The 24,501-nt window shown below is 48.4% G+C and overlaps 1 protein-coding gene across 4 annotated transcripts in view; it reads right to left on the bottom strand.

Annotated features, from left to right (window-relative positions):
• PAX5 (paired box 5) overlaps positions 1-24,501 on the bottom strand; it is a 192,614-nt gene that overhangs the window by 73,159 nt on the left and 94,954 nt on the right. For 2 of the 4 annotated variants that reach the window (XM_059411301.1, XM_059411300.1), the window contains 2 exons: positions 12,939-12,995; positions 6,887-7,016 (listed from right to left, as the gene is read on the bottom strand). In XM_059411301.1, coding sequence (XP_059267284.1) covers positions 6,887-7,016; positions 12,939-12,995 — 187 coding nt within the window. The remainder of the gene's footprint in view (positions 1-6,886; positions 7,017-12,938; positions 12,996-24,501) is intronic. The other 2 variants (XM_059411302.1, XM_059411303.1) reach the window with 1 other exon arrangement.

Genomic DNA, 24,501 nt, shown 5'->3' with positions numbered 1-24,501 from the left:
GTGCCCGGGGGAGCCTCATACCCCAGGGTCCTCCACCACCCAAATTTACTTGAGAAGAAGCCTCCCTCGGTCTCCTCCCTCCATCCTAACTGCTGATGCAAAAAGATGGTCCTCAGGGGAAGAAGGCCGGCAAGTACACAGGCTGCCCCCATTCCTTTGTTCTTCTAGGCAAAGGTCAGCTGGGCACCGCTGAGGGCAAGCCTGCTGGGTCCTTCACCAGTAGGGAGATGAGCAGAAGTGGGGAGCCTGGCATCCCACCTGCTGTCCTCCCTGGCAGGTAGGCACAGTGGCTGTCCCATCGGCAGGCCTGTGGCCCAAGGACACATCTGCAGATAATTAGTCCCAATCAGGACGATCCCAAACTGCTGATGATGCAGAAACGAGCTGGCCATGTTACTGGTTTGCAAATGGTAAGCGGTTTCTGAACCGTGGCCCTGGCTGGTAGAGCAGGAGTTTAACTTAATATTTAATGTGGCATATAAGCGATGGAGAGAAACGGACTCATTCTCTAATGAGATCTTCCCTGCATAGCACGGAGTGTAAGGGCCGAGATGGAGCAGGACGCAGGCCACCTCAACCCCAGGCGCATCGACTCCAGGTAGAGCGTTGGGCTGGCTTACGGTCCCGTTGGGCACCAACTACGCTGCGGGCTCTGTGGGGAGTGGAGAAGGTAAGGCGTGGGGCTGGAAGCTTCAAGGTCTCCCCAAAGAGTTCAGAACTGTATCAACACATCCACGAACACAAGTGGAATTCAATCACTACCCCGTGGTCACACGGAGGCCCATCCTAACAGCTCTAGGGGGCATTCCTTCAAGGCATTCTTAACACTTCTCAGGGGGGTCAGCAACTGCCCCCTAGAGAGTGTTTGGAAAATTTATGGGGGGCTTTTGACGACTGAGAGGCATTGCTGCCCACCGTGAGGTTTCCTTTCATCTTGCACAACTATCATGTCCTGCCCAACAGGACAGGTGAAAATTCTGTTTATAATTATTTGAATCTAGCTCTGAACTTCATTTACATATAAATGTGAACTTGCAATTTCCAAGGTCTTAATATACACTGCATTTTCTAGGAATGCAATGACTGTGTAAACCGAGCAAAGCTCATACTTTATTTTACTTGGAACTTTGCCGGCAGTTCCTCACCTATCCATAAAGTCAAGCTCGCCGTAGAAGTAGGTACGAGTCTCTAAGACTGCTCAGGGCTGTGGCTGATTCACGGTGATCCTGTGCACGGGCAGGCTCCGAATTACTTCATCATGTCTTGCTGTCTAATCAGGCAGAGTACTTACGTATCAAAGTACCTAGTATCTTTTTAAAGATTTTATTTGTCTATTTGAGAGAGAGAGAGAGCAGCAACTGGGGGACAGAGGGAAAGGCAGAAGCAGACACCCTGCTGAGCAGGGAGCCCAATGCGGGGCTCGATCCTAAGACCCTGGGATCAAACACGAGCCAAAGGCAGACGCTTAACCGACTGAGCCACCCAGGCGCCCACAAAGTACATAGTATTAATTATAAACAAGTTATAAATAATTTCACTTTCATTCTTCCTGTACCTCATAATTAAGAGATTATTTTTATTTTATTTAAAATCAGATGTGAAGATAGTCTTTATGAACTCAAGTTCAGGAGAGTGAAGGGGCATTGTTAATGTCTGCTGTCCCAAGGGGATGCTGGCTGGGATGGGGCAGAGAACCTCAACATCACAGCACCCCATAAAACACAGGAAGGACCAGGCCATCTTCCCCTGAGTCCTCATTATACAAGCCTCCCACCTGCCTGGGTGTGCCCGTGCCTCTGTGTGTGTGTCCTTTATATTTTTTCACACCAATGGGATCATACGGCACACGGTGTTTTACAAATGGCTTATGCACTTAAAAATATATCTCAGACATTTATTCATTTCAGCATAGACAGCTCTACCTAATTCTTTTTAATTGGTTTGATTGGTTGCATAGTATTTTGTGCTAGGAGGAGCCATCATTCATTTAACCAGCCCCTGTTGACAGACACTGCATTGTTTCCATTTGTTTGCCATTATAAATAATTCTATAATTATTATACAGAGATAGGTATCACTGTGCATCTACGTGAATATATCTGTGATCCACATATGAAAGTTTTGGGTTAGAGGGCAGGTGCGTGCATTTAAACTTTTGATGGATATTGCCAAATTTCCCTCCAAAACAGGTTACACTGATTTGTAAAGAGGGTATGAAAATACTTGTTTCTCATACCTTCTCCAACACTGGCCCTCAAGAAACACTTCAGTCTTTGATAAGCTAGTGGGTTTTTTAAAGCGTCTCATGATTGTTTTAATTTGCAGTATATTTTTTTAAAAATTTTATTTATTTATTTGACAGAGAGATAGAGAGCACAGGTAAGCAGAGCAGTAGGCAGAGGGAGAGAGAGAAGCAGGCTCTCTGAGAAGCAGAGAGCCTGACATGAGGCTCGATCCCAGGACCCTAGAATCATGACCCGAGTCGAAGGCAGATGCTTAACCAACTGAGCCACCCAGGCGCCCCTAATTTGCAGTTTTAAAATCATGAGTCAGGTGAGTATCTTTTATGCACTGTTGGACATCTGCATTTTTCTCAGTGAATGACCTACCCATAGTCTTGACCTGTTTTTTCTACTGATTTTTTTTCCTTGTTCATTTCTTTTTTTTTTTTTTTAAGATTTTGTTTATTTAGAGAGAGACAGTGAGAGAGAGCATGAGAGGGGAGAAGGTCAAAGGGAGAAGCAGACTCCCCATGGAGCTGGAAGCCCGCCCGATGTGGGACTCAAGTCTGGGACTCCAGGATCCTGACCTGAGCTGACCAAGGGCAGTCGCTTAACCAACTGCGCCACCCAGGTGCCCTTTCCTTATTCATTTCTAAAAGTTCTTTATATATTAAGAAATTACCTTTTTTGTCTTCCATGTTCCATACTTACCCCCCCATTTTATTCTTTGTCTTTTGAATGTTTTTACATCACATACAAAAGACTTATTTTTTTTTAAAGATTTTATTTATTTATTTGTCAGAGAGAGAGCGAGCAAGAGCGAGCACAGGCAGAGAGAGTGGCAGGCAGAGTCAGAGGGAGAAGCAAGGAGCCCGATGTGGGACTCGATCCCATGACGCTGGGATGGATGACCTAAGCTGAAGGCAGCTGCTTAACCAACTGAGCCACCCAGGCATCCCACATACAAAAGACTTATATATTTAACTGTCATTTATATTATTTTTTCTTTGTCTTTTATAATTTGGAACAGATTTTTAAAGGCCTTCCCCACTCTAAGATTATAAAATGTAGCCCTCGTTTTTTTAAGTTTACTATTGGTTCCGTTTTTTACACTGAAAGGTTAGTTCAACTTGGAATTTATTTTGATATAAAAAGTGAGGTGTGGGGACGCCTGGGTGGCTCAGTTGGTTAAGCAGCTGCCTTTGGCTCAGGTCATGATCCCAGCATCCTGCGATCGAGTCCCACATCGGGCTTCTTGCTCAGCAGGGAGCCTGCTTCTCCCTCCGCCTCTGCCTGCCATTCTGTCTGCCTGTGCTTGCTCTCTCCCCCTCTCTCTGTCTGATAAATAAAATCTTAAAAAAAAAAAAAAAAGTGAGGGGTGTATCCAACAAGCCCAGCTGTCTCAACACCACTAACTGAATGGTTTATCTTTACCAATTTGAAATACTACGTTATCAACACCCACATATATTTGGATCTATTTAAGGACTCTCTATGCTGTTATATTTGTCTGTTTACTTTAGTTTCGATTACAAATAGTTTTAGGGGCACCTGGCTGGCTCAGTCAAGAGAGCAAATGACCCTTGATCTTTGGGTTGTGAGTTTGAGCCCCGCATTGGGTATAGAGATTAAATAAATAAACTCTAAAAAAGCCCTAAAAATAGTTTTAGTTGCTGCTGATTTATCATAATGGTTTTTGTTTCTTTTTTTTGCCCTTAATCCCCTTTTATTTTTATTTTTTTATTAACATATAATGTATTATTAGCCCCAGGGGTACAGGTCTGTGAATCATCAGGCTTACACACTTCACAGCACTCACCATAGCACATAGTCTCCCCAATGTCCATAACCCAGCCACCTTCTCCACACCTCCATCATAATGTTTTTAAATAGGCTATGACTTTTGCTCATTTCTCTATTTCAGAGTTTTTTAGCTATCCTTGAGTGTTTATTCTTCCAGTATTTTTGTATCATTTGGACATGTTAAAAAAAAATTCTGCTGCTAGTTTGATTGGGATTGCTTTGAATGAGTAGATTACTTAGGGGAAACTGACATCTTTATGATATTGAGTTTTCCCGCTCAAGAACAAGTTATATCTCTCCATTTATTCTTTTATGTCCTTAGTGGAGTTGAAAGCGAGGTTTATTCCTCAGCCTCTGGGGTTTTTTTGGTGCTATTGTTAAAGGACTCTTTTCTTCTATTAGATTTCTAGCTAGCTATTGTTTGTTTACTCACGAGAAAGCTAATGATTGTATTTGTAATTAGAATACTTCCAATATTTCAAAATCAAGCATATGGTTATGCAAAATCAAGACATGGGTGAACTTTTAAAAAACAGATTGGATTTTTTAAACAAGATACTTTAATTTATTCTTAGAGAGAGTGCTCACCAGAGCAGAGGGAGAGGGAGAGAGAATCTCCAGCAGCCTCCCTGCTATGTGTGGAGCATAGCGCAGGGCTCTCACAACCCTGAGAGCATGAGCTGAGCTGAAACCACGAGTCAGACACTCCACTAACTGAGCCACCCAGTCCCCCCTGGATTTAAAACATTTGTAATAAGGGTGCCTGTGTAGCTAAGTGGGTTAAGTGACTGCCTTCAGCTCAGGTCATGATCCTGGAGTCCCAGGATCAAGTCCCCCATCAGGCTCTCTGCTCAGTAGGGAGTCTGCTTCTCCCTCTGACCTCCCCTTTCATGTTCTTTCTTTCTCTCACACATAAATAAATAAAACATTTTTTTTTTAATTGTCATAAGGGGCACCTGGGTGGCTATGTGGGTTTAGCCTCTGCCTTTGACATGAGCTAATGATATGATCTCAGGGTCCTGGGACTGAGCCCCGCATCGGGCTCTCTACTCAGCAGGGAACCTGCTTCGCCCTGTCTCTGCCTGCCTCTTTGCCTACTTGTGATTTCTCTCTCCCTGTCAAATAAATAAATAAGTAAATAATCTTTTAAAAACTGTAATAAAATAAAACAGCTCAGAATTGCACAAAGTAGTCCTAGGTATAGTAAGAGCCCATCATGTAACGTGATACTGATTTTTCCCAACAGCTTTCGCCTGCCACCTCATACCTCGCTCTCATAACCCTCCGTCCTCCTCCACAGAAACACCCCTTCAGCAGTGAACACCCAGGAACACACCTCTGTGGAAAGAGGCAAAACAGCCCATTTTTTTTCTATTTTTCCCAGAAAAAGGCAGAAAATATTTCTTCCAAGGTAACCATCCATGACCTGAGTGCTTTTACAATTCTATAGCAGATAATTTAATGTGCTTTTAGGAAAGATGAGAGTTAAAAACAACACAAAGAGTAATAATGGGTCAGGGGTTAGAATTATCTCAAAAATTAAAAAAAAATTTAAAGATCAAGCATAATTCCGACTTTGCTCTGGGGTACAAACAAATCTTTGGTCAAAGGTTTACCTAAAAACCCAATCCGCTCCCAGACCTGCTGCCTGGGCCCAACCACAGCCTTTCAGGAGGAGAGGGGTTCTCGCTGTCTTAGAGCCTATATGACATCCAGCCCTCTCCCCCAAAGTTCTAACCCAAGCCCAGTTCCCAGCTTCCCTGACATAACCATAGCCCACCCGTACTTCTAAGAACCCCTGTCTGTTCCTTCTTACCATGTCCTGCCTAGCAGCCTACAGGGACTTTCTGCGACCCCCGGCTGGACCCCTCGGCTCTGGGCCAAGCGCCAGCCCCAAGGCTCCCACTATCTGTCTGTCTAGTATCTGAGACTGCTTCCTGCCTGCCCACTTGGACAAATGTCCAGAGTCTTTCCTTCCATATTATCTCACTGGTATCGGAGCGCGAAAAGGTATCTGCCTAACCCAGCCCTTCTAGTCCAGCCCCCTCTGCGGCACCAAGTTCAACAGTGGTGACAGGCCACTGCGAGAAGGCCCTGACACAGCAACGCACATCGGTGCTTGCTGTGTGCTGAACAAGTCTAAGCACCTTTTATGAATTAATTAATGAATGAATCCTTGCAACAACACCATGGGTCAGGTGCTATCACCATCCCCATTGTAGGGATTTATTTTTTAAACACGGCCCAGAATTCTTACATGACCTACCCAAGATTACAGAGCTAGTCAGCTGGCAAGTTCAAATCCCGCAGCGTGCCTCCAGGGTCCAAACTCTTTACACTGAGAGCGAAAGAGGCTGGCCCTGGGCCTTCCAGAAAGGCAGCTACTTTGTATCCACCAAACACCTTCCAGCCTAATCCTCCTGCCCTTTTTGACTGGCCTGTGCCTGGAAATCTGAAATGCCAATGCCAGTTTGCCAGAAGTGTGCTCTTTCTCAAGTCTCACCAGCCAGGGCTGCCCTTCTCACGAGAGGGACCGAACATCAGGCCCCACCCACTTTCCGAAATCACCAAGGCCCCTCTGTCATGGGCCTCGCCTACCCTCTGTCCCAGCTCATGGTCCCTTGGGCATTTTTTCTCCTCTGGCTTTATCGGGGCAACAGAGAACCTATTCTCACCACAGTCACAACCTCTGGGCCCAGCAGTCTCCTGCCTGACCGATACCAGGACCTCATATCGTTATTAAAACAAAAAATGTCCAGTCAAGTCCAAAAGCACCAAGCCACTCACTGCACGCAGGCAATCTCAGTCTCTCTGTGCCAATCTCTCTCTCTTTCTTTCTCTTCCACCTTAGGTGCCCTCACCTGTCACAATGGGGTAGGACTGTGGCCCAGGCACGCTGCTCCCGATGTCGGCAGGGGTGGGACTGGTCAGGTTGGCCTTCATGTCATCCAGCCCTCCAGCCAGCGAGGCCATCGCTGAATACTCAGTGGTCTGAAAGAAGAAACAAAACAGAGAGAGCTCAGTATCCAGACTCCAAAACACCTTGGCCAAACGTCAGCACCAACCACATTCTGGGGTTCAGCCCATGCCGGTGCCAAGGCCCACTGAGGGCTCACAACCCCCTTTCCCCACCCCCAGTGTTGAGAAAGCAGGCTCGGCTCAATAGAACAAGACAGGTGTCCAAACTCGGCAGTTGTCCCTGGGGGAGGAGGTGCAGCCGCACTAGAATCCCAGCCTAGCTTCCTGTCCCTGCAGGTTCTACCTGCCCTGTCCTGGCGGCCACAGACGGCCACTCCCACGCAGGGAGGGAGATACGAGCAACCAAGAACAAGGCAGAGATAAGAGTCGTGCTGCCAAGAGGATGGAGAGAAAAGTGTCCAACTTCAATGCTCTTAAACCACAGACGCAGAATCCCAGAAATAAGGTTAAGAGGAGTCTGAAACATCATCATGCCACGCTTTCATAGAGGCCCAAGACAAAGAGGGTTCTGTCCACGGCCAACAGGGCAGAATCCCAGTGCAGGGAGTAGTCCCCCAAAATCTTTCACTCAAAATCCAATACAATATGACCAAACGAACCACAGTTTGGCGAGCACCTGTCTGCTGAGAACTTCGGGGCGCACAGCTCAGACTGAGCATGATCACGCCAACTGTGGGCACCTCGCCCACAATTGTGCTCCTTTCTTTAAGCCATTTCATGAAATCAGAGCTTGGGATGAGTCATTTTCTTGGCATCCATGCCACCATCACAGCAGTCTCCAAAAGATGCCAGCCTTGGTCTTCCCATTCAGGGACAGACAAAATGAGAAGCATGAATGCCAGGTCCCTTCCTTCCACGTAACCCCCAGGCCGATCTTCAGGTAAAGAAAATATTTGCAGGGGTGCCTGGGTGGCTCAATGGGTTAAAGCCTCTGCCTTCGGCTCAGGTCACGATCCCAGGGTCCGGGGATCAAGCCCCACATTGGGCTCTCTGCTCAGCGGGGAGCCTGCTTCCCTCTCTCGGTCTCTGCCTGCCTCTCTGCCTGCTTGCGATCTCTGTCATCAAATTAATAAATTAAATCTCTAAAAAAATATTTGCAAACACCTAAGCCGAAGACTTGGGTGTGCATATCAAATTGCGGTATAAGCAGTTCTCTCTAGGAGCCTGGTCTCACCTACAGAAGGCACATCCCTGTCTGTCCAGGCTTATGTCCTTGGTAGACAGAGACAGAGAAGCAAGCAGTCTTCTGAGAGGAGATGCGGGTACCTTGGGTAGGAGGCTGAGGACTGAGCCATAGGGTACAGAACTGGGGGAGCCCCTGGGCCAGTGGCAGGCAGGCAGGACTCAGACACAGGTACATTCCTGCTGCTTCTCTTGGAATATGAATTAGAAAGAATTCTTGGGCAGCTCAAAGTGGGGTGGTTGGCAGCCGTGAGTCAGCGAGGTGCTGTAGGCCCAGGCACCCTGCCGTGAGCCTCCCTGAGGACATCTTTGTTTGGAGCCCCTGGGCTCTCCATCATCTCCAGCAGAGGCTGATTCTGAAACATGCAGAGAAGAGCACAGGCTTCTGAGGAGGAAGGACGAGAGGGGGACACGCCTCCCTGCCATCAGGAATCACTGTAGAGCCATAGTAATTAAGACAGCGTGGGATTGGCACGGGGCAGATAAATAGATCTGTGAAACAGAAGCGAGTCCAGGAGCTGATCTGTGCATATATGGAAACTTGATATATGAGAGAAGGGATGTACAAATCAGCAAGGAAGGATGGCCTCTGATCAGCAGTGTGAGGGGGACCCGGTTATCCATTCAGAAACACGGGGGGAAAAAGAAATTAGATCTTTACTTCATACCGGACACAAAAATCAATTCCAGGTGGATTGGAGACCTAAAAGGAAAAGGCAAAGGCATCTAACGTGGTTGGCTCTAGGTCCAGCCAAAAATCCTTGGGGAAAAGCCTGCCCTTCAAAAGGAAACTAGTGGTCCTGGGATAATAACATGGGTTTCTTGGTCACTGTGAGGACAGCAGTGGGTCCCAGTTATCCCTCTGCCCTGATCTGATGCCTCCTCCTCCAGGAAGTCCTTCCTGACTACCACTCCTTAGGAGGCAGGAGACCTGTCTGTGTTCTGCTGGCCCCACCAAGTGGTCATGCCAGGGCAATAAGAACCACAATCTTCACACCCATGTCAAAAGCTCACATTTATTGATCCCTTGCTCTGCGTTAGGAGCTTTACCTGAATGTTCCATTTAATCCTCACAGTAACTCCATGAAATAGGTTCTATGTTATTCCCATTTACAGACGATGAACTGAAACCTATGATAGAAGCGAAGTAGCTTGCCTTAAAGTCATACAACGTCTAGGTGCCACAGCCAGGATTCCAATCGAATCCACCTGACTCCCAAGTCTTGAAAATGACTCTAATGATTTTCATACTGTGAGTCCTGGCCTGTAAACACATGTGAAATCAATTTGCTAGTGCCAATATTGTAAAAAATTGAAATTAGAATGGACTAGAACAGAAAATATCTAAGGTTCACACACACAGCAAGAGTAAGTCCTGTTTTAGAAATCTGTTTCACGTATAAGTGGATACAGGTCTACTAAGTAGAGGTGAGAATATGTTTCTTGCTTCAGGTCAGGACCAGGAAAGTTTTCATTCCATGCAGCGAGGAGCTATTGGGCAAAGATCGCTGTCTAGACTTCGTCCCCCACCGAATGGGACCTGGTCATGCCATTAGCCTCCTAATTTGCTAAAAAAAGGAACCTGGAAGGCAAGCTCACTGGAACAGCTCCTTCAGTGCATTGCCATGAGCAAAAAAGGAGGTCAAAACAATTCTGTAAGGGTGTCTTTCAATTCTGTAAGAGCTCCTGGGACTCTGGGGTAGAGGACAGGGCTCCTTCTTCTCTGTGCTCCCAAGTGCCCTTGTGGAAGCCTGAGCATAATGAATGTTCAGTGTTTATTGAGCCTTTCTTATGCACAAAATGGCATGTGAAGACCAGACATGTTCTCTGATTCTCAGCCACAAACCCCAAGGGAAAAGACACGTGGCCCAGAAGCTTTCTCCAAGAGGAGCTAGAGCACAGAACCATTCGTTGAATGTGGAGTGAGAAGTGGTCAGGACAGGGTTCTTGGGCAGGTGGGACCGAACCCGGGTCTGGGTGATCCCCAACCCCCAAGGCTGGTAAGTGCTGTAGGAAGGCTCAGAGGTAAGAGGACAGCAGGGGTCTGGACAGGGCACATGCCAATCATTGAAGGAAGTAAAAGTAGAAAAAGGCAAATATGGAAAGGTAGTCGAGCTAGGATTTGACTGTGAAAGGCTTGCACAGGGAACATATGGATGAAAACATGAATGAGTGACCCTTAGGCGGGCCAGGCAGCAATCTCAACCAAGAGCCAGCAGCCCTGCATCCTTCCCTACCCCACTGTCAGACCTGCTCTCTTCCTGGCCTCCAGCCTGGGCAGCTGGGTCTACAAGGGAAAGCTTTCATCTCCCTCAAGAAAGCAGAACCAATCTGGGTTTAAGAAAATTGCGAGGGTAGCCAACTAGGATATTCTGCCTCTTAATTTCTTTGATGTCCGGTTGGAAGTGTCTTCTAGGTATTTGATTTTGTTTTAGTCAATAAATTGATTGTCAAAGTTTGTCCAGTCACCTTCATAGTTGGGTTTGGATCACCTTTCCCAGATAAAAATCTGTAACTTGAGTTACACATGTGGGAGGAGATCCAAAAATCCAGTCTCCCAACCACGACTGGCTGCCAGAAGGTAGAGTGAACTTCCCTAAAGAGTGGGGGTCCTGGGGACAGGGGACTTGGAAACCTGTCCTCAGCTGTCCTTGGCTATCTGTACCTCCCACCACCACCACGGGGTGGTTTGGCCCAAGTCTAGACCCTTCTTTTGTAGGATTCCACAGCTGTTATTCTGCTCCTGCATGAGCCAAGGGATGCCATCATTTAGTTTTGGTGTTAGTTTGTTTGGTGTTAGTTTAGGACTACCCTAAGTCCTCATCATTGCCCGTCCCTTGGGGCTGCTGCTGATTCTCTCCAATCTCCTGGGCTCCCTTCCTCCCATGGCTGCTCCTTAGCCACTCCCAGCAGTCCTACCCTAGAGGACTCATCTCACTGGTCACGTAGAAAACTCCTACACTGTCCACAAGACCCAGCTCCAATGTCACCTCCTTGGTGAAGCCATTCCTGAGTCCCCCACTCCTACAAAGAAATCATGAATCTGTCTATGCTTCCCTACTTCCACAGACCTCCATTACCATACTTCTACCATGTTTAATGGCCGTTTGTCTCTCTCCCTCTAGGCTGCCTTGAGAGCATAGAATAGGGAACATTCCTAGAGCCCCCTAAGCGCATTAGCCACAACACTTAAAAATTAACTGAGAAGTGTTTGAACAAGAACCCTAAGTGATACGCTAACTTTCCCCTGCCCCACCCCCAACTCTCCCCTCATCAAGTGAGGCGACCAGAAAACAACCACCTTGGCCACCATGAGTTAAAACCTCTGGGGAAGAGCTTTCACTCTTCTGCGAGAAAATATCAGGCATTCAACATTTGTTAGAGGAAATAAAAGAGTCATATGAAGAACTTTTTTTTTAAGCCTCTGAAGACGCTGCCCATTAGAATATTCAAAGTCCTTGCCAGTCTCTCCCCAGTTCAGCACCCCTGATGTGTTTTCTTCCTACTGAGTAGTTAACCTGCCTGTGGTTGAGTAAGAGGAACCCTGGAAACCACGGCTTACCCGTTTTTGCTTTGGCTGCCAAGAAGCTCAGTCAAATTCAGTGTTCAACCACCACAACCACAACATTGCTGGCACCTGGCGCTAGGACCTTCCCTCTTTTGCCACGTCATTTCTGAACTTTTTCTCAGCCTTAACTTACTAACTTAGGTACGTGTAATTGTTTACTTTGCAGGACATCTCAGGTCCTTCATGAAACTGGAAACTGGACGAGGTAGAAAGAATGACAGATAAAGGAAGATGGAAAGGAAGGTCAGGAGACAGAAAGAGGAGAGAGAAGGCATTACCGGTGCCTCTGGTAACCGTGACAACCTACTTCCACTTCTCATAGTTATTTGGGGGACCAAGGGCTGAACAGACGGAACACGGTGGTCACGCGTGCGTAAGCATGTTGGTGCTCCCACACTCTCAGGAACAGAGCCCCCTCTCCTCCCACCACCGACAATCACAGGCAATAGCTGTGTTCCACACTTCTAACTTCTCTGAGCCCTCGGGGTTCTTTCTTAGGATGTTATTTGGGGCTTCTGCTCCCTTCCCATCAGAGCCGCCCTGGTGCCGTCCTTGACCATGACCCAGAAAGAGAAATGAACTGAGGACAGCAATTCACAGACTGTCCACTCCAGGGCAACCAACGAGGATAAATTCTGCCTACTGCCCCAGAGTCTCTTAAGGCCTCAAGGTCGAAGCCAGCAGGTATGGACACCCTCCTCACAGATACCATGCTCCAGATGATGGAAAGTCTTGAACTCTCCAGTGTCTGAGCTAGACAGATTCTCAGGGTCATCTTCTTCCCCAACATGGAAAAAACTGAGGTACAGGCAGGGGAATGGACTTCCTCAGCTAATTTTTATCTGATTCATATATAGCCTTTGTCCCTGTGGTAGAAAAAACTGTGAGCCAGGAGCGATAGCACAGTGTTCTCAGCCCAGCTCCGCCTCTCCCTCTCCTGTGTGACCTCAGGCAAACCGGGCCAGCTCTTGGGGCCTCATTTTCTTTGTTAATAAAATGAGATTTGAGTCAAACTCCTCGCTGCCTGCCTGCCAGGATGGGTATGCAGGTCCTTCAGATAAGGGCAGGGATGGTACTCTGGAAGCTAAGCCACACAAGGGGAAAGGAATCCTAGGAGGGACTCCAGGAGCCATGTGCCCCAGGAAAGTGGGTGCCGGGTGTCATTTGGGTCCCTAGGAAATTACCTGGAAAAGGACTGCCTGGGGCTGCACCAAGTATTGTCTCATCAGCACGGGGCACCACTGCCATAGCATGGAGGAGAAAAGAAACACAGACACGTGAGAAGGAGGCAGCACGAAGGAGGGCAGGGCATGGGGACAAGGCTGCAGGGCTGTCTACCTCAGACGGCTACGTCAGCCCCAGAGGCTTCCCCGTCACCTGCGGGGCTCCTCCAGGCTTGCCACCCAGCCTCAGGAGGTCCTTGGGAGCTGGGCCAGCGCCAGGCCAACCACACCCATCCTGAGGGACCTGCCCACAGACACACCTACCCAGCGGGGTACATGAGCTGGAGTTGGGGAGCTCTGTCCCCAGGCCCTGGTCTGATGACCTGAGACTGAGGAGGCAGACGGATCTGGATGCCTCGGGCAGCTGGGTTGGAGCTGGGGCCGGAGGACTGCGGTCTCCCTTCCTGGCCTCTGCTTCCCCAGCTGTCTGAGGACTTGCATGTGATCTCCAAGTCCCCTGCCACCACTGAGGGCCCTTTGCCCCTCTAACTGGTCACCTGACAAAGTAGGGATTCCCTCTGCAACAGATGAGCTCCAAGACAAGAAAAGAGAGACAGAGGGGATCCTATAGGTTAGAGGAGACTTGAGACGTATCAATGGGTCGCAGTGTGGACCCTGACTCCCACAAATAGACTGTAAAAGATATGACTATAAAAAAATATTATGACATTATGAGACTGTTATAAACGCACACACAGATTGTATATTTGAGATATCTGGAGGACATTACAGATTTGCTAACTTTTTAGGTGTGATAATGATATCATGGTTATGCTTGTTAAGGTCTTATCTTTAAAGAGTCATTCTACTTAATCTCACAAAACAAACTGAGGGTTGCTGGGGGGAGGGGGGTTGGGAGAAGGAGGGTGGGATTATGGACATTGGGGAGGGTATGTGCTTTGCTGAGTGCTGTGAAGTGTGTAAACCGGGCGATTCCCAGATCTGTACCCCTGGGGATAAAAATATATTATGTTTATAAAAAATAAAAAATAAAAAAAATTAAAGAGTCATTCTAAAACATTTACAGATAAAGTGATAGGATGTCTGGAGTCAGCTTCAAGACGAAGGTAACGAAGTTCAGTTCTTAACAAATTGTGGCCTAACTATGTGACGGGATACTACTCCACAGTACAAAGGAACAAGGCACTGACGCATGCTGTAGTGCAGGCGAGCCTAAAAGCATGCTAAGTCAAAGATGCCAGGTCTGGGGCACCCAGGTGGCTCAGTCAGTTAAGCATCTGCCTTCGGCTTAGGTCATGATCCCAGGGTCCTCGGATCGAGTTCCTCATGGGGCTCCCAGCTCAGTGGGGAGCCTGCTTCTCCCTCTCCTTCTGACCCTCCTCCTGCTTGTCTCTTCTCTTTCCCTCATATGAATAAATTTTTAAAATCTTGAAAAAAAAAGAAAAGAAAGATGCCAGATATCAGTGGGGTGTCCCAAACTGGCAAATCTGTCACACAGAAGGCAGACCAGGAGCGGGAAAGGGCTTCATCTATAAATGTACATGAAGGGTCTTCTTGGAGGGAAGGAACTGTTCTAAAACCGGACTGCTGGTGTTGGTGGCACAGTTCCATAAACGACTAAAAATCACTGACCTGTATACTTCAGATGAGTAAATTTTATGATATAAAAATTAAAATTCAATAAAGCTGTGGGAAACTAAAGCAGTGTGGGGGCAGCAGGGGCACCTATGAAACAGGACAAGCCAGGAGTTAAGAATCTTTGAATCCGGGGCGCCTGGGTGGCTCAGTGGTTAAGCCGCTGCCTTCGGCTCAGGTCATGATCTCAGGGTCCTGGGATCGAGTCCCGCATCGGGCTCTCTGCTCAGCGGGGAGCCTGCTTCCTCCTCTCTCTCTCTGCCTGCCTCTCTGCCTACTTGTGATTTATCTCTGTCAAATAAATAAATAAAATCTTTAAAAAAAAAAAAAGAATCTTTGAATCCAGGGGCAGGGTGCTTACAGGCTAATTAGACTATTTTGTCGACTTTTGAAATCTTCCATAATTAAAGTCTAAACTCCCAAACAGCCCAGATTTGAGGCACGACCCCACTTGCCGCACCATCAATTGTCAGAAAAACACCCGCAGAATAATGGGAGCACCCCAGAGGAAGCGGACAGCCAGGAATTTACGGTCCTGAAGTCTGGTACCTCTCCATCTCCAGGGATGTGCCAAGGTTCCAAACATAAGAAGCATAAGGCCTCCTGTCTGCCTGGCCCTCTCTAGTTGGCAAAGTCCTTGCAAAGATGGAGCTCACAGAGGGGAGCCCCGGTGTGCCCAGTGCAAGCTCAGTCCTGGCCCGTTACCCCCAAAGCAGAGTTAGGATTTGGCAAGACTTCACTATCAGCCCAGCAGGGAAGCTCACACATTTAAGGCAGGATGTCCTCCTCTGTAAAATGCCATGGCCCCAGGCCGAGCACCACTCCTCCAGCTAGGGAGAGAGTCCTGGAGCTGCAGGCAAGGAGCAGGAAGGTTCCACACTTTTATAGCCCTGGGTAACCCGAGAACTGGACCTTCAGAGCACACGTTAAGGAAAGGTCTGTCGCGGGGCACCTGGCCGGCTCAGCATGTGTGTGTGCAACTCTTGATCTCTGGGTTGTGGGTTCGAATCCCATGTTGAGTGCAGAGATAACTTAAAAATAAAATCTTTAGGGGCCCTGGGGTGGTTCAGTTGGTTATGTGTCTGACTCTTGATTTTGGCTCTGATCATGATCTCAGGGCTGTGAGATCAAGTCCCACATCGGGCTCTGCACTGGGTATGGAGCCTGCTTAAGGTTCCCTCTCTCCCTCTCCTCTTGACCCTTCCCCCCACAAACAAACAAACAAGTAAATAAATAAATAAATAAAATCTTTTTTAAAAGGCGGGGGAAGGGGGGAATAGTTCTGTCTTGACTACCATGGATCAAACCAATTTGCAGGGAACCTGGAGACCGGACACTGCGTTGGACTCCCTTTCACCCTGTGATGGGGTCAAATGAGGGACATGGACCAGAACTGGCAGAGCCTTCTGGCTATAAGGCCTCCCCTGGGGGGTTGGGGTTCTGTGCTCTCCATAGGTATGGTCCTTGCCAGTTTCTTGCTGATGTGGCTGAGGTCAGACTCTGTGGGATTCTACCCTGAATCCAGATGCCTGGCCGCCGTAAGAAGAGTATGGCTAAGGAAGCCCGCCAGCCCTGAGGCCAGGAAGACAGGGTTTAAACTGGACAGCCAAGTTCACCCTGTGTGGAACCAGGCCAGGCACCTCATGGTCCTGGCTGCTTCTCTCATGTGCAACATGGGGATATATGACCTTCCTCCCAAGGTCGTGAGAAGGCACAAAGGAGGTGATAAGAATGTCAAGTCCCACAGGGAAGTCCTTTATATTCTCATATTTGGGGTTCTCAGGGCAAGACGTGTAAACAAACACTTGAAAAATGCTGCAGAGGGCAACAGGAGAGATCCTGTGGTGGGGGGACTGTTCTCAGTCTAGAGTCTATCATCGCCAATACCTCGATGTGATATTGTACTACAGCTTTGCAACATATCATCACTGGGAGAAATGGGAAAAGGATATATAGAATCCTTTTGTATTATTTCTTACAACTGCATGTAAATCTGCAATGATCTCAAACCCAAAGTTTAATTTAAAAAAAGTAAGAAACAAAAAACAAGGTTTTAGCGTTCCATCCCCACTGAACCTAATAAAGATGAATTAAACTTCTAAAAAATGTTTGCTGGGGCGCCTGGCCAGCTCAGTGGGTTAGGCACCCGGCGATTTCACTCAGGTCGTGGTCTCAGGGTCCTGGGAGCAAGCCCTGCATGAGTCTGCTTGTCTCCCTCTCCCTCCGCCCTTCCTCCTACTCCCCCACTCTTTCTCTTTCTCAAATAAATAATTTTTTAAAATGAAATCAATAAAATAAAAAAACTAATTGCCAGGGCAACAGGAAAGATCCTGTGGTGTCTCAGTCGATCAAGCGTTTGACTCTGGAGTGACTCTTGATTTTTGGCTCAGGTCATGGTCTCAGGGTTGTAGGATCGAGCCCTGAGTTGGCTCCAAGCTGGGCATGAAGCCTGCTTGGGATTCTCTCTCCCTCTGTTGTTCCCTTCCCTCACCACTTGTTTGTGTGTTCTCTCTCTTTAAACAAATAAATAAATAAATAAATAAGCTGTAAGGGGCTGCTGTAAATGATGCTTGCAAAAGTACTCCATAATCTACAGTGGTACTGTAGGTATTGACTGAGGGGGAAGAACTGCATGGATTCTGAATGACCTCCCCTTTCCAGGAAGCCTTCCCCGATTTCCCTTCTTGCGCATTCCTCAAACAACTAAGTGGTCATACCTCCATCACTACACTTAGCACTTCACATCATACACCTAATTGTTTAGGGTCCTCATCCCCCCCTCTGGAGTGTGAACTTCATGAGGATGGAGCTATGTCTCCCTCCTCTTTGTGATAGCAGCTCCTGGCCCAGTGCCCAGCTCTGAACAGATGTGACATAAATGCCTGTGGAACCAAATGAGCTGGGACAGGTACCACGGCCTGGCTCTGCCAACAGCACCCGAGGTGCTTCCTAGGGTCACTGAGAGGATAAGTGATCTCAGGGTGCTTTTATTTATCAGAAAGCACTAGAGACATGGATGAGACATGCTCTCTATTCATTTGGCTCTCCAGATCTGTGCTCATGCTTGGACCACAGTGGATCACAGTGGAATCAAATCAAGAGATTTGCAAAGTTTACCTGACTCATCACCCCCTACTCTGTGACAGCCTCCCAGGCACCCCTCCAGCACACCCCCAGACACACACCCAGGTGGTGTGGAATAGCAGGGGAAGCCCTGCAGAGGGGACTGAAATTAGAGATTGTAGTTTCTGCCCAAGAGAAATTTTTCCAGCAATGACTAACAAGAAGGTCCCCCCTTTTTCACCCCTAACCACTTAGAGAATTTTAGTGAGCTCCAAATCTCAGAGCCCAGAGGAACTCAGGAGTGATGATGAAGGCTGATCTTTTATCTGATGTTTGAATCCTACCAATGACAGATAACTCACTACTTCCTGAGCCAACCACTGCCTGGCCACCCAGCTTGGCTATGAGAAAGTGCTAAATCCACCCCCTTAGGCCTCCCTACATTGGTCTTGGGTATGCTCTCAGGGGCCCCACTTTCTACAAATGCCACGGGAGGCAGTGCTGTTCCCTCCCGGAGCCAATGCAGGGCCCCTTATGTCCTCCACTCTTCATTCTGGACATGTTCTCTCTGACTGGGGCATAAAAAGCTTGCTTCTGCTTTTCTGATGACCTCATCACCTGGATGACTCGTGCTGTTCTCAATCAATGCAGCGCTCATGACAAGTTCATTAGAAATGGAAAGTGATTGCATATGTAATTTTGTGTAAGTGTTCATTTTCTCCCACATCTACCCAAGCATTTACAAACTCTTCCTGGGTTCGCGTTGCTTCTTGGTAATGTTGACCTGAACTATACAGGCCCAGTCCAAATTCCAACCTACTTTTCCAGCTTCCACTCCTATCTACCCTACTTTCCAAACAACGTCCTCTACTCCAACCACACCACACACAACTTCCCTGGAAGCCCACATCAGTACCTTGGCTCACACTGTCTTCCCGTCCCCACCGAGTCGAAATCCTTGTTGTCTACGATCCAGATCAAAGGGCATCTGCTCCTGAATCTTCCTTAAATTTGTGGTTGAAATAGATCATTTCTTTCTCTTAATCCCCTTCTCTTAATCTCCCTGCACTTCCTTTAGGACGTTTGTTCTATGCTCCTTTACTCTAGTAATCTGGGACCATGTCTGCGCCCCCTCTTCGATGGGAAGACACCTACAGGTAGCATCTCTGCCTCAGTTGAAGCTGGATCCCACTGGATCCTACTGGATCCCAGCAGGCCTGGGAAGACCTACCCTGAGTGAAACTGAGCAAGGGTGGGAGAGAAGGGGCAAAGGAACCCCGGGCTCACCCTGAACCTTAAGAGTTCTGTTAGAAGAGGGGGAAGAGAAGGTCCTGGGCACAGAGCATTCTGGCTCTTATCTTCCAAATGCAAGAAAAGAAGTGACAAGGCTTGGAGCACTAAGCTTCGCTTCTGGAGGATGAGAGTGGGGACCAAGGGGTCAAGGCCTCCTAAGTGATAAGAAGGTGCAGTGTGCGTGTGGTGGTGTGTGTAATGTGGGGGGGGGGGGGGGGGGGCAGGGAGATCACACAGGAGAGGAGGAGGAAGAAGACACCTTGTTCTGGAGCCCCAGGGCCTGCTCAGGTTCTGCCTGTCTGTGTGATGAGTGCCTCCAGATCCTGACATGAAGAAGAGGGGAGAGAGTCCCCCTAAAACAAAGCCCCATCTCCAGGCAGCCAAACCCTGTGGGCATCTCCCAGGTGGTCCAAGGTGGGGTCTAGCTGTCTCATCCTGCTATGGGACTAGAAAGGGGGCAGGGCAGGGAGGCTCATTATCTCCAAAGGAATGCAGCCCTACTGGCTAGCAAAGGCCCTGAAGAGGGGCATGCAAAGGGAACCCTTCTCCCTGCCATCCTAAAGTAGCTGGTGTGGGAGTGGAGGGGTTGCTGGAGATGTTCATGGTTGACCTTTTGGGATAGACTTCCCAGCTGCAGGAGGACAGAGGTTATCCTGGGGCCGTAATGGAAGGAGACTTCCCTCTGCAAAATCCATGGAGTCGGGCAGAGAAGTGAATGCCCTGCCCCGCACACCTGTCTCTGCCCGACCGCCCCTGTGTGGTGAGGCCCACGTGTGCATACACATACACACACTGCTTGGGCCACAGGCCACCTCTCTGCCCTGTCTGCTCCCTCTGAGCCAGAACCTTCAAAAGGGTGATATTCTGCAAAGGCAAACACAAACGGCCTTAGGGGAGAGTGCCCTCTTTGTCCCCAAGGTTTGCTAGGGCCAAACAGAAGCCAGGCAAGAGAAGCACCAGGAAAAAAACAAAAACAAAAACAAAAAAGAAAAAACAACAACAACAACAAAAAACAAAGCTGAGAAGACCAGGACTCCTTGGTTTGCAAATCTGAGGCCTCTACAGGCTGTCACCTAAACCCTCATACACTTCTAATAACCCTCAGAATAACATGAACTCCCTAGATGCCACTTACATACAGCTACGATTCCAGGTGTTAAAACACAGTCATTTCCTGCATCCTTGCAATAACCCTAGGGGTATTAACATTGTCCCCACTTGGCAGATGATGAAAGTGAGGCACAAGGAGCCCAATGAATGTGTCCCCATCACCCCCGGTGGTGAGACCCCAAGTCTAAGATCTTACAGCACTACCCACCATCTCTCTGCCACTGTCATCAACCCCATTCCAGGACAGGTGAGAAAACCAAAGGTAGGGAAAGCAGCTGAGCTGTGGAGGGGGTGTCAGACTCAGTCCTCTCTGATCTGTGCTCTTCGTTGGAATTCCAAGTGTCTCACCTGGAGGTGCCAGGGCCCAGGGAAAGAGATGCCAACTCTCAGGCCAGGTGAGGTCCCATATATTTCACAGGCCCCTTCAGACACCTGCTTGCTCCCGACACTGCACCTGTCACGGGGCCATTCCCCCTCCCTGAGGGCCCTTTCCCTTTCTCTGCTCCCACCCTTGTCTACCCACCCCTACAAGGCCTGGGTCAAAAATGACCTCCTGCAGGACATGTTTCCAGATGGAATCGGCCACAGATGCCATTAACTTTATTCTCTCTTCTCCCTGCTCAGACTCGGAGGACAGCCATGCTCAGACAGATGCCAGAACTAGCAACTGATCTTAACATTAGTGAGAACTAACAGAAACAAGCAGGACCGCGTGACATTGTTAGTCCTGTCAAAGAAAAATCAGGTCTCAGACCGCTTGGTTCAATCACTGTGTTCCTTATCAAAGGTAACCTTCTGGCTTTTAGAGACATCAGAAACAGAAGGAAGTAGACCCCAGGCTTTGGTTTTAGCTATTATGTCTAAGCCCAAATTTAGCTAATGTAGGCAGTAGCAAAAAAACCTAGCACAATGACAACAGTATTTCTGTGTATTTGCGTTTCTATCAGGGTTAACTTGACTTCAGAGCCTTTGCTTTTAATTATTGATAATAACTTCCTGTTCTGCAGTGATTTGCTAATTTCATGAATCTCACATTTTGTACCTGGAAACAAAGCATAATAATCATTTTGGGTGTTTTAATACCTACAATTTACTTAGCAAGCAAGCCCTTGGCCTTGAGTCCAGACATGTAAACAAACACACTTCTGAGAGCCTGGTTTGAGTCCCATTTCTAACAATTCCTTTTGTCTCTCATACACACATATACATTAAATTTAGCCTTCTGGTTTTATTTCCTTCACCTCTCTCCCACAAATCAAACCTCAAATAATATAAAACTGCTGGCTGGAAACAGGCTTCCCACAAAAAAACAAACGCTTTCAAGCCACATCTCCCAGTCCAACCATCTCCACCTCCTCTGTCTCCTCCAACAAAACAGCCCCCTCTCTGCCCAGCCACCCTGGAAAGGCCTGACATACCTCATTTTCATTTCTGGGAGAGGAAGACGTCTGACCCCCAAATAAAACCTCAGTGATAGTAAGAAATGGGGAAAACCCAGGCAGACTTCTCTTTACCACCCGTGTCAAGCTCACAAAGAGAAAAAAAATCGTACCATCCGACATGGTTGGGAGAGTTTAATCCAAAGCAGTGCTAATTAATATCCCGGCTTTCCAGAAGCCAGTGCCACATACAGCTGCGAGGGCAACAAGGCTGTTCTCCCTTCAATTTTATGGGAAGAACATTTTCATTACAAAGCCTCCTCCCAGGCCTTCCTCTCTCAGCCAGATTAGCCTCAAGAAGGAAGCACGTGATCCAGGTATCAGAACTCCTCTCCCCATTAATTTTGTTATTTATATCCCATTTTAGAAGTTTATTGGTGCCACTCCCGGGGCACCTGGCCAGAGCCCTTCTGACAGACAGTGGTACCTTCACGTGTCTCCTGCTCAGGAGCCAGGGCTGCACTGGCCACCAGAATGTGCCAAGTTTTTGCAATGTGCCAGGGAGAAATGTCTGAGTCCGGTGGCATTTCCTGTCTCTCCACCGCAACACACACACCATTGTGGAAAACGAAGGCTGAAGGGTTTAAACTCACTCATTGGTGAACTATGTCTGGGCTCAAAGGCTGAGCCTGAGATAGGGGTGGTCCCCAGAGTCCCCTGAAAACCCTGAGGGAGGCCCTACGCGACCCCACCCAAATCAAGCACATCCCCAGCAGTTCCGAGCAGGCTTGACCCATTTTGAACCCAAACCGCCAGACCACGGGCAGGCCTGGCAAGGCCACGTGTCTTAGCATTTTTCTCTGAAACCCCACGTGCTCCAGGCTGTCTCTTTCCAGCCTCCTAAAGGGACCCCAAATCCAATCTAAATGTCTTGAATTTACCTGTTTGTCTTTTATACATATAAATAGCTGCATTTCCATTCTCTCTTTGTTTCTCATTTTCATTTGGTTCTAATATCTGCATGTAAATGTCGGAAAATAGCATCTGTAATTGGAGATTATGAAGTATGGCCAGCTCCTGACAGGCTGCTAAGGAAGATGGATTATCCTCATTTTTCTGTAAATTTTGTCAATTTTGGAATTCATAAGCTATCAACACTGATCAAAATGGGACTTCACAGCTGTGTCAAAAAAAAAAAAAAAAGAAAGAAAGAAAGAGTGAGAGCGAGCGGGAGCTCTCGAAGGCAGGCGGTTGTGGATAGGGGCTGGCTGGTGGCGTGGGCGCAGCCGACTGGATGCCCGGTGTCACTGGCGGCCACCCTCCTCCCCTGCGCCCTCCCCTGCATGCTGGCGGCTCCCTCAGCTGGGGGACCCTGGAACTCGAGGTGGGGCTGCCTGGTCCCCTGGCTCAATCAAGTAGCTCAATCACACAACTGGAAGGCCGCAAATCCTCCAAGGGACCCACTCAAACTCGGGACTTAATTTATTGCTGGGCGCTGCCTTCCTCATTTATCCAGAGTCGTTGGCGGGCTCCCTGTGTGCGCCTCCGAGATGTTCTACTCCTTCCTGACCATCACGGCCCACTTGAGGCAATTGTGTTGGTGTCTCTCTCTCAATTTTCCCATTACTGGGAGTAAGTACTGTTGGGACTCTGTAATAGCCCGACTGCAGCCCATATCAATAACAGATGAGGTTTAATCGTCCAACACAGAAATTATTTAGGCGCAGTAAGGACATTCAATGTCATTTGCATAATGGCATTTCTATCGCACGCACCTAACCCGTCTTGCATAAACAAGGCCTTGGGACCATAAATAATAATAAATCATGACGTCTGCACGCCTCTTGCGGTAATAGGAGCCACTCTTTGTGGAAATTATTTCAGCAGGAAATGGGCACTGTAATTTTAAAGACATGAGGCGCTGTGAGGCGCGGTAAATCACGCGGGCACACGATTCCCCGGGAGCAGCCGGGGGACCTGTCCCAAGACGCGGCGACATCCCCAGGACGACAGGAGGAGGAAGGCACACCTTGAGGGGGAAACGTGGGGTCTTCCAGAATGAACATCAGCACGGGCTGCTATCCCTGTAAACGGCAAGAGGGCGGGATGCTCAGAAAGCCAGCCTGGGGAGAATTGGTTCAGACCCGGAGGAGCCCGGAGACCTCAGGTCAGAAATAGTGTTTGCTCCAGGAGAATGGAAGTTGCCTGCGGGCAGCTGGTTTTGATCTTTGCCTGCTCTGTTCCCTGCTTTCCCTCCACCACTGCCTGGCACCCCGTGGGCACTTGGGAAATTGCCTAAAGAAGGGCGAAGAGAGGAGGAGAGAGTACCTGGACCCAGGCCGTGATCAGAGGAGAAGAGCACTGAAACCAGGGGAAGGGGAGACAGACAGAGGCACACGGTCCACTGGAATTAAGGCAGGAACTGCCCCAGAAGCACCTCTGATCCGGTGAGTGAGAGTGCAGAAATATCCCGCGAACGCCAAACCAGGTCTCAAGGCAGCTGTGGGGGAAGAGAAAGACCTAGAAGGGGGGTGCTGACGAGCAGAGTAGGGAAAGCTGCGGGCTCGGGGCAGACAGAGCTGTCTTAGAATCCCTGCTCCACCATCTCAGAAGGCCTGCCTCATCGCTCCGCACCCGGCCTCCTCTGGGCAGAACCAGCCTGAGAACAGTACTTGGCCCACAAAGCTGTTCTGAGGGGGAAATGAGGTCGTGTGTGCAAAGGATACACACCAAAGCAACCACAGTGTGGCTTCCAGAAGTGAAGGAAGGGGCTGAGACCAGAGTGGTCAGCTTCAGCCTTATCTACAATGCATTAATTTTACTAGAACAGAAGTATTATTGTGTCATGGGATTTTTAAAGCTGATGAAGTTTCAGGGGCTCCTGGGTGGCTCTGTCAGTTAAGGTCTGCCTTTGGCTCAGGTCATGATCCAGGTCCTGGGATCAAGCCCCACATCGGGCTCCCTGCTCAGCAGGGAGACTGCTTCTCCCTCTGCCCCTCCCCCTGTTCATGCGCTCTCTCTTTCTCTCCTACACTCTTTCTCTCTAATAAATAAATAAAATTAAAGGGGAAAAAAAGCAAAAC

This window comes from Mustela nigripes, chromosome 9 (genome assembly GCF_022355385.1).
Source record: "Mustela nigripes isolate SB6536 chromosome 9, MUSNIG.SB6536, whole genome shotgun sequence".
Classification (NCBI taxonomy): Eukaryota; Metazoa; Chordata; class Mammalia; order Carnivora; family Mustelidae; genus Mustela; species Mustela nigripes.
The sequence above is the reverse complement of the archived record's forward strand: the minus strand, read 5'-3'. Positions and strand labels throughout refer to the sequence as shown.